Genomic DNA, 11,166 nt, shown 5'->3' with positions numbered 1-11,166 from the left:
AATACTATTGTGTATACTGTGTATACTTATATATAATATGGTATAGATATATAATATATATATCTGATACAAAAATGTTTTCAATATAATAAAATACAAAATAATTTAATTTAATGATTACAAATAGGGATGTTTCTATACAAACTTATTAATATATAGATAAAGATAAATTGCATATAGATAAAGGAGTATATATTCTTCTCATAAATATATCTTACTATTCCAAACATTTCTAACGAAAAGGTTCCGAATTTTCCAGCCGTCAATTTAAGAGGAATTCTAGATCGATGTACAATGAACATTAAGTTTTTTGCATCTTTCGACGATAAATCGTACCACTTGCATTCATAGACGCCGTATGCCATTCTAGTGCTCTAAAAGTTACATAATTTCGCACAGGATTTTTTTTTATATAATGAATTGATTATGAATTTTTCGAGAATTTTCTTTCATTTTTCACTATGAAAACTTTTATGGAAATAGAAAAACTTGAAAACTTTTATTTTATATAAAATATTTACTTTATATAAACCGTAAAAATAAATTGTTGCTATTTATATACTGCATATTTCATAATTTATTAGTTTGCATAAGATCTGGTCGTATTAATCCATAATCCGCGTAGTTACCTCTGTTATCAATTTTTCAGCTGAGTAGCAATATCCATACAAGCTGAGCAACACTAAGTTGAAGTATAATGTGAGAAAAATCATTTTGATAATAGACACGTTCATATTATTTATTATTATCTGGAAATAATATGAAATAAAACAATCCTCTGTTTAAAGAACCGTGTATAAATGATTTCACTTACAGTGAAAACTTGGAAAGTTAAAAAACACATCTGAAAAGTAGTAGATAACATGTGTACAAGTAACACTGAGCTATAGCAGTCGTCAATCGTCTTTGCGGTCCTTGAAAACATTACTCATTTGTTATACGTTAATAATTTATTATCGAATTTTAATGTGTACTTTAAAAAATTGTATTCTATCTTGATTGAATTTATTTAAGTTTCAATTTCATATGTTTTATTGTGTTTGTTTTTAAATTTGATAGTGTTAAATTTTCTTTTGCTGCGTTTAAAAGCACAAGAAATTAAAAAAAAAAGAATTAATTAACAAATATCTTTTTATAATACAATACATACATATTTGTTGTTATACGTAATATGAGATCAGGAATGTTAAATCTTATTTTCAAATTTTTTTCTAAAAAAATCTTTTATCATAGAACGATTATAAATATTTCATTGCTATGTCAAGTAATGTGAGATTCTAAGACATACCTGATGAGATGATCATGTCGTACGACGATCGCAGCTAAACCTTCTTTAAATGTTATAGATGATATAGATTTGTTGGCTAATTTGTTTACCAAATTATTCAGCATTGTCCGTAGATTTATCAATTGCGCGCACACTTGTAGTACGAGCATCGAGATAAAGTTGTCAATAATGATATTAGCGAAAGCTGAACACGGTCCACCAAAAAGTTGGATAAAATAAGTGATTTCGTAGTTCGGACTCTTTTGAATTGTTTCTATTTGATAAACGAGGTTTCGTTTAGGCTGGTGAATAGTTTTGAAGAACCTCAGCAATTGAAGAGAAATGTGACATGTAATCGAGCTAGTTGCGAGCGCACAACATTTAAAGGACAGATTTCTGCCACTTCTCGTAATCTTCAACATAATATTTCGTTCCCACTCCTTCGAAGTCATCCAATCGGTCATAATCGATATTATCAGCGATTGAAGTGCTTCCAGATTGAATATTAATAAGTACATTAATAATTATTAAAACAAATTCCCAGACAGGGGAAATTATCGTTCAAAATAAAACATAAGATGTTTTAAAGATAATTATTATATAACATATATATATATATATATAAAACATTTAAAAATTTTTTAGGCATTATAGCAAAAGTCATGTCTTATGTTCCGACTTTGAACATGCATGGGTTTCTATATAAAACATGATTCGAATATTTTATATTTAAATAAAGATGTAATTTTGTGACATTTTACATCACAAAAATAAATCTGTTTATCCGATAATTATTGTTGTGGGAAATAAACTTACTTTTGCCGTGATACCAAGTTACAAGCAATTTACACACTGCCAACATGCTGAAATTTGCAGAGGAGAAATTTTCCACCATCCGAGTCACGCTACCCGCAGCACGAATTACATTGATCATTTGAGGACTGAATACATATATACTCACAGAACACATAACAATAATGAATCTTATACTTGGTCGACGAAATTCATTCAATGGGATCTGTGGATCGGGCCATATACCAAAGATCCATAGCCATTGGCGAATCGGATTAAATACATAATTCAAATCTAATAAAATCAAATTTTAGAATAGACATTACAGTTTAATTAGACATTGTTATTTTCTAAACATTATTTTTAAACATTGTTATTTTCTAAGCTTTTTTGTAAAAAATCTTATAATTCTAGATTTTTACAACATATAGTTTATAGATTTTCTTGCAACAAATTGTTATAATTATAAAATTTTTGTCCTTTAATAAACAATTATTTATTTTAAAAACATTATAAATTTTTTATGTTTACTTTTTTACTAAATCCATAAATAAATTTTTACTAAATATTATATTAAACAAATCGATTATAATTACTTCAAAAGAAATTTTGTTTTAATTATGAAATAAAAATAAAATAAAATGTATGATAAACAAGATTGGAAAAAAGATTAGAAAAATTTTGAAAATTAAACATAATTATCAATGCACGTAATATTTTATAAGAAATAAATTATTTGATAATATGTATTCTCTCTATTATCACACAAAGAAGTTTATCACACAAAGAAGTAATAATTAATAATTAACTTTTTTGAAGATTTTATAGATTTCCAGGTTCAAATCAGGTTCAAATTTTTTATTAACGCGCAATCTTTAATATTAATTTTTATATATATATATGTATTGTACGACATGGTTGTTTTTAAGAACATCGTTAATATTTTTGTTTATTTTTTTTCTTTAATATTTTACCTTTATTGACATTCATTGATGTTTACGGCGCGGAAATTATCGTTTGACTGAAGCGCTCTTCACGATTATACCAAACCATTATGATTTTGCGCTTGCTCAGTACACAAAGGATTCAACCGCTACCATCTGTGAATACTTCGGTAAACCCTTTCGGATACCAAGTGAAACGAGTAGCATATAATTATTATGCTATTGATAATAACCGAATGTTATGAATATTTTTTTTTAAAATGATATCATTATATTAATTAAAAAATCACTGTATTATTAATTCAATTAAGAAAAGATCGTTATTAAATTAAAAAATTAGTATTTAATTCCTTTTTTTTGCTATATAAAAACGAAACAAATTGTCTCACTTACTGAGAAAACTTAAAAGGTGTCAAAATGCAATTAAAAAGTAGAGGTTTTTTAATAAATTAATGATGCGGCTGATGATGACTTAAGCCCAGTTTCACAACTCACGTTTAACTCTCTTAAGCGAGGCTCAACTTGTTTCTCATCTCTTTTCAATTCTAGAATTGAAAAGAGATAATGAGTTAAATCTTGGTTAAAAATTAACTGTGAGTTGTGAAACTGGGCCTTAGTGAAATACGAAACATTCCGTAAAGATTTCTATTATTTACGTTAAAATAAATTTTATTTGTTATTTTATTTTGCTCGTTTTATTAGACCAGTTGCATTACATTTATTTATATAAATATTCTTACACAATTGTAATATAATTAAACATGCTAAAGAAACAATTAATGAATAATATGTTAAACAGGTAATAAAAAGTATGTAATATATGTAATTATTGTTTAAAATTTAATGTAGTAGTATATTCTAAAAAATATTAATATGGATTTATGATACCATGCGATGTTTATGTAATTCTTGCCATGTCATAGTATTAATGTTAACGACAGCATGGTGTGAATTTGAAATTCCTGGTGTTTATATCAACACTATCGTGATGTGAAATTAAAATGAAATTTACGACATGTTGTTAATATTAACACTAGCATAAAAAGAATTATAAAGATACCGCGTGGTGGTATCTTTAAATTCACACCGATATTTTTTAGAGTTTGCCTTAATGTGAATTCATTTAAATTATTGATGTAAACTTTAATTATCACAAATTATCATAAACAAGAATTATTTAATTGCTTAATAGAAGTTTATATTGTTGCAATACAATAAAATCGATAAGTTTTTTCTTTACAATATTTAATTTTAGAATGTTTTCTTTTAAATCTTGGTTAAATTGCTGAATGATGTTAGGTGAAAAGTTGGACTAATATTTAAATAATAATTAAACTTTATTAGAGCATGTGTATTTTCCTAATGTTTCCAAAAGTTACAAGTGCATATAAATCTATTTATTTTATTATTCAAGAATCGATGCCATAATCCGTTGTAAAAAATCCATTTATTATTATCTCTTAGTATCATTTTCTTTAACCTCTGATTGTTAGCAATGCTGATAAGTATCCCATTGCCGTTTTGATAGTCTAAACAGAATACAGAACATAAATATAGTTTTAAGAGATACAATTTTAATTTAAGTAATCATGATGATTTCGCGTAAAGAGCCACGGTAGTGTCGCTGCGCTTGGCTTAGCACCGAGACACTACTATGTCTCCTGATAGATGCTACGAATAATACATAACATGTATGTAGAATAAAAAATATACTCATATACATATGTACATACACATGCACGCACGCACGCATTACAAGATATTCTAAAACTCGTGACTCAAAATTCTTTAGTAAGAAAGTTTTCGAAAAATTAAGTAAAAAGAGTTATTTATGAATTTTTGTTTTAAGCTATAATTTCTGCGGTATAAGTGTTTAAATATATTTCATTTTTTTTTATGTTAGCTTATGTACATAGTTAAGGCCGTAGCACAGACTTTTGCATAACGCATAATACATACATTAATCTGCGCTGCGGCTTACTAGTGAACGTACTGAAGTGCGCGCTCTTCAGCTAATATCACACGCACGATTCATAGACATTTAAATCTTTATCTCAAAACTTTCTGCTTAAAATAAAAATTTATAAATAAATTTTTTTACTTAATTTTACGAGCTGTTGCTGCAGCATTTTGAGTGGCAAATTTTTTTTGAAAATTAATTTCAATTAATTTTACCAATATTTGTAACTGTTCAGACAATACAAAACAATTTGAAACATTTTTCTGTATCATTTTATTTTGCCAAATACTTAACCCATTATATTTGAAATAAAACACTCTACATATAGATTTTGCATAAAAACACAAATCTTTGTATATGTTATAAATTACACATTGTTCTTATAATTTTTCTATTATTACATAATATATTATACATATTATAATATATTATACATATGTATGTACATATATATATATATGTATATAAATATTGTATATTACATATATATAAAAACATATATATAAATAACAGAAGAATAAAAAATAACATCCAAGATAGTAATTACAAAAAATTTTGCATTTTTATATAATTAAGATATATATTCACATCATAACTATAATAGACAAAACAATTTATTTTTCTATATTCTATAAATATATCTTACTGATCCAAACATCTCTATTGAAAAGATGCCGAATTTTCCAGCTGTCAGTTTAAGAGGAATCTTAGATCGATATACAATGAACATTAAGTCTTTTGCATCTTTCGATGGTAGGTTGTACCACTTGCATTCATAAATGCCATACGCCATATTGGTGCTCTGAAATTATAAATTTTTTTACATGAATTAACATATATAAATTGTATTAAAAATAATTGTAATAAAAGTATAAATTGTATTAAAAGAATTAACGCGCATAAATTTTACCTCTGCCATAAGTTTTTCAGCTGAATAGCAATATGCATACAAATGCGTCATCATATAAGTGATATAAGACGAGAGAAAAATTATTCTGATCATAGGTATTTTTAAATGATCTGTTATCATCTGAAAATAATAAATATTTTAATAGTTGCAAATATGCACAATGCAAAACTAACATAATATATTATGCTATATTAGAGTAACTCCGGCAAATATGCTGCGCTGGGATTACGTCGTAGAAGTGAAAAAAAAATAGAAGAAATGGGGGTAATTTTCCCGCAACTATTCTGTTACATGTTTTTATGTTATATTAATATTGTGTTGTGTTCACTTTCTTACTGTCAATATTAAATTATTTTGAGTTGAATCGATTTCACTATAATAAATAACGTCATCATAAAGTACATAAAATAATTACTGTAAGGCGCGTAAAAGACTTGGTGGTTATTTCATGATATATGTAGAGAAATAGTAAAACAAGTTGTAGCAAAATACAAATGCTTTGCTTTCATATTCTTCGTTTAGTATATCCCACCTGTTTTATATGATATTTTTAGCGGGCGGGATTTATGCCCACAGCATTCAAAAAGTGCGAAGATTGAATTCAGTGCACTAAATGGAATAAACGCATTACATGAAATATGTACTTCATGTCATAACACTTGTAATACTTGTAGGAAGATTGTAATTATTATTTATTACTTCATATACGTATTTATCGTTCTTATTTCTTAATAAAAACTTTATAAACGCATTTTATAAGTTATTGTGTCATTTTACGTCTTATTTATATGCATTATTTGTAAATTTTTTATGAGTCGTACATATTCTCCCCCTTTCCTCCTATGAGTGACCATATATCCCATCTCTATGGATGAATATAGGACAAAAGGGTTTCAAAAAGTTTATTTTTTAATATGAAAAATAAAATTTCGGATTTCTAAGATTTTTTTATAGTAGACAGTACAAAGTTTTTACTGATATATAGTTCGATTATTTTAAACATAGTAAATAATACTTAATAATAATAATAAATTAAGTTTATGATGCGGCGTATATACCAGAGTTACTTATTTAATAAAATGATATCATTAGTAAAGTTAATATTCATTTAATTTAAGCGTTTTATAAAAGACCCGCGAAAAAATACGTATATAAGTAATCTTACATACCGTGAAAATTTGAAAAGCTATAAAACATATTTGTAAAATGACTAATAATATGTTCATAAATAATAATGAACTGTAGCAGCTGTCAATCGTCTTTGCATTCCTTGAAAATTTGTAGATATATTATTCACTTGTTATACGTTAACGGTTTATTACTTAAGAGATTGTAACAAATACAAGTCATAAAAAAGTTTTAAGTTCGAATTTTTATTTTGAATCTATCTAAATTTATATGATTCAATTTTATATTTCGTACCATGTTTGTACTTAAATATAATGAATCTGTAATTTTTCCTTCTTAAAAATATAATATATTTTAAAAGAAAAAAGAAGTAAGCAAATATTTTTGTATACGGAAAGATTATTTTTGCTAATGTATCTAAAAATTTAACTAGATAGAGATTTAAATATAATTTTGTTCAGATCATCGAAATAATTAAGTAGGAATCTCAAGTAATGCTATAAAAAATTTTGCAACTAGTTTCTACAACGTTCTACATAATCATTTAATTTTGATGGCCAGTTAAAATTATTTTGAAATCTGTATTTACCTAAATTTTTAGATATTTTAGTAAAACTACTTTTCCGGTGTGATTACATTATACATCTATATTTCTTTTTATAAAGATAGGACGCTCAAATTTATTTTTAAATTTATCTTAAAAATAATTTGCTATCTAATTGTAGGAATGTACAATTAGGTAGCAAATAAGAGTATTTATATAAATACTTCATACTATTAATGCATTGGAAATTTTCTAGCATACCTGATGAGATGTTCATGTCGTATAACAATCGCAGCTAAACCTGTCCTAAAGCTCTCTTTTCTCGAGGAAGATATCGAATCGTTAGTTATTTCGTTCACTAGATTGTTCAATGTCATTCGCAGATTTGTGAGCTGCGAGCATGTGTGCAGCACAAGTATTGAGACAAAACTGTCGATCGTGTAGATAGCGAGAAGTGAATACATACCGCCGAGAAATTGAATACAATATGTGATTTCGTAAGTCGGACTCTTTTGGATATTATCCATTCGATAGATCAGAGTTCGATAAGGTAGGTGTACAATTTTAATGAATCTGATTGTATAAAGACAAAATGACATTATAATTAAGCCCGTTACGGTTGCACAACATCTAAAAGATATGTTTCTGCTATGTCTCGCGGATTTCAACATGATATTTCGTTCCCAATTAGTCGCAGTCATCCAATCGGTCATAATCGACACTATCAACTGCTGAAGTTCTTCCAATATAAACGTTAAAATACATATAAATTATTAAAACCAGCACATTTCTAGCATCATGTCCAAAATCACGTAAGAAATCTTAAATTATCCTATCTTAAATATTTACTAAATATATTATTTTTTAAAGACATTAATACATACACCACAATACATGTATCACTGACTTGAAAGAGTAAATTAATCGAAACATAGTTGAAATCGCCCTTAGATATTAAACTGGAAATAACTGTCTTTTAAACATCATACTATAAACCGTCTTTTAAGTTCGGATTTTGAACATGTATGCTATCTGAGTTTTTATATAAAAAACATTTTGTATTTAAATAAGGAAGATATACGTAGTTTTCACATTTTATTCAAACATTTTATTCAAACGGTAAAATAAATCTATCTGACATTTACATTGTCACGTAAAATAAACTTACTCTTGCCATGATACCAAGTAACGATCAATTTGCACATTGCCATCAAGCTGGAATTCGTAGAGACAAAATATTCCACCATCCGAGTCATGTTACCCCAAACACGAATCACATTCATAATTTGCGGCACAAAAATATACAAACTTATATTACATATGACGATAATGAGTCTTATGCTTGGCCAACGAAAGTCACTTAAAGGCATATGTGGATCGGGCCATACGCCAAATAACCGTAGAAATTGGCGAGTTGTAGTAAACATATAATTCAAATCTACAAAATAAAATTTTTATAAAAGTTGTTTAAATTAGACTTATTATATTAATAAATAAATAAATAATGCTTTAAATATAATTCAATCTTGAATATTATACTAATATACACTATATATGTATTTGCACATATATCATATTGTTATCATATTGTCATCTTTTTAAAGCTGCGCGCCAAATTGTTTTTCCAGACTATAAATTAAAACTACTCTATTAATCGGGAATTAAATTAACAAGCAATTTAATAATTTGATACTATTATCAAGCATCATATTATAAAGATATTCATAAATGTTTATTAATATTTTTGATGCTTGATAATAGCATATATAATTCGGAAAAACAATTCGGCGTGCAGTTCTAAAAAGATTACAATATGATATATATGCAAGTACATATATAGCGTATATTAATAATTCAAGATTGAATTATTTAAAACAATGAAGATCTAGCTTCGACCGTAATAGGCATTTTTCTAATATTGATTGAATTTCTCACATATGTAATCTAAAATAAAGATTTTTAATATTATTTATTATATTAACTTATATATTAATTTATTACTTTAATCCATCTCCAATATTTTTTCCTCATTTGTTAAATAATTATCTAGTAAATGTAGTTATTAATGAACGTAGAAGTAACTTATTTTTTATTTTCAAATATATTGTAGTACTCAAAAGATTTCATTTACATCTTATTCAATTTGTTAATATAAATTATTATGTAGAACAGAACTAACACTTCTCTAGGTTCGTGTATGTAGCGTAAAATGAGAATTAAAATGATAAATAATGAATGAAGTGAATATATGTATGATTTTACTAAAACTAAACTAAAAATGTTTAATCATAATATTTCTATTTAATGTCGTACTATTTTTATATATAATTATGTTTTGTTTAAGCTTCAAATCTCTTTTCAAGATTTCTTCTTTTTAAAATTTTATCGTCACAAAAAATTGCTGCTGCAATTATCCTTCGATATTCAAATTGTTAAAACTTTGGAGAATTTTTCTCTCTCTCTCTCTCTCTCTCTAGTATAAATTCTTTCACTGGAAACATAGACGAAAAGCAATTTGCACAACTGACCGTTTATTTCATATATTTTTCATTTGGTTTTATCCAACTTTTCCACTCAAAAACACTATAAATTTGTATGCAAACTTTTCGAAAACGAAATATTTTTTGCTAGTGTGCAAAGTTTTATTTCCATTCCCGCAAACTTTCATGGATCATCAAAGTTTTAACCTCCTATAAGAGATCTATAGACTCCTCACAAAAAATTATGATGCTTTTTTTGCTAATTTTTGTTGTAAAAGAAACAAATTATTGAAGTCTTCTTTCTGTCTTTTTTTTTTGATTTAATAAACAAACCTTGATTTTGAAGATATATATTTGTCATGTAAACCTACTTCTTTATTCAATAAATACATAAAATAAATAACATTAAATGATGAATAGAATATAATTATTTATTAAATATTTTTTTATATGAATAAAATAAAAAAAAGTAAATTAAATTAAAATAATAATTAAAGAACACATGACTAAAGAAATTATTAAAAATATTAAAAATTAAGCATATTAACAATAATTATGTTTATATAATTATATTTTTAATAGAACATCGCGATGAACACATTTTTACTATTTTGTGTTGAGATATATTCTACCTTCATTGATATTCATTGATGTTCACAGCGCAAAAATTATCGTTTGACTGAGTCGCTCTCTGCGATTATACTAAACCACCGTGATTTTGCGCTTGCTCAGTATACAAAGAATTCAGCCGCTATTGTCTGCGTGAATACTAGTATAAACTCTTTTTTAGAACGATCAATAATAACACGAATAACATATAATCATCATATTTTTCATTAAAGAATCGATTACATACGCTTTTTTAAATATAGCGTTATTTAAAAGATTCAGTTATAACATTAGAAGATGATATAAATAAATAATTTATTTTTTATTGCCTAAAAGCATATATTTGTCCAAAGACACACATTATTATAATTTTAATCTTAAAAAAAGGTTTAATGTAGAGGATTTTTGAAGTAAATTAATGTATTTGATGTATTCTTATTTTTTATAATTTTTCAATAATTTTTGCGTCGTTTCAGATACAATTTTTATTTGAAACTTTCTATTTTTTTCATATTCTCCGAAATATTCGATC

The 11,166-nt window shown here is 25.9% G+C and overlaps 1 protein-coding gene across 1 annotated transcript in view; it reads right to left on the bottom strand.

Annotated features, from left to right (window-relative positions):
- Nucleotides 1-8,258, bottom strand: part of LOC108687112 — a 9,183-nt gene extending 925 nt beyond the window's left edge. The window contains exons 1-7 of the mRNA XM_018192717.1: nt 7,807-8,258; nt 5,874-5,916; nt 5,600-5,765; nt 2,084-2,353; nt 1,289-1,757; nt 815-914; nt 217-374 (exon numbers count right to left, since the gene is read on the bottom strand). Coding sequence (XP_018048206.1) covers nt 217-374; nt 815-914; nt 1,289-1,757; nt 2,084-2,353; nt 5,600-5,765; nt 5,874-5,916; nt 7,807-8,258 — 1,658 coding nt within the window. The remainder of the gene's footprint in view (nt 1-216; nt 375-814; nt 915-1,288; nt 1,758-2,083; nt 2,354-5,599; nt 5,766-5,873; nt 5,917-7,806) is intronic.
- Between the last annotated feature and the right edge of the window lie 2,908 nt (nt 8,259-11,166).

This window comes from Atta colombica, unplaced genomic scaffold (genome assembly GCF_001594045.1).
Source record: "Atta colombica isolate Treedump-2 unplaced genomic scaffold, Acol1.0 scaffold102, whole genome shotgun sequence".
NCBI classification, from domain to species: domain Eukaryota; kingdom Metazoa; phylum Arthropoda; class Insecta; order Hymenoptera; family Formicidae; genus Atta; species Atta colombica.
The sequence above is the reverse complement of the archived record's forward strand: the minus strand, read 5'-3'. Positions and strand labels throughout refer to the sequence as shown.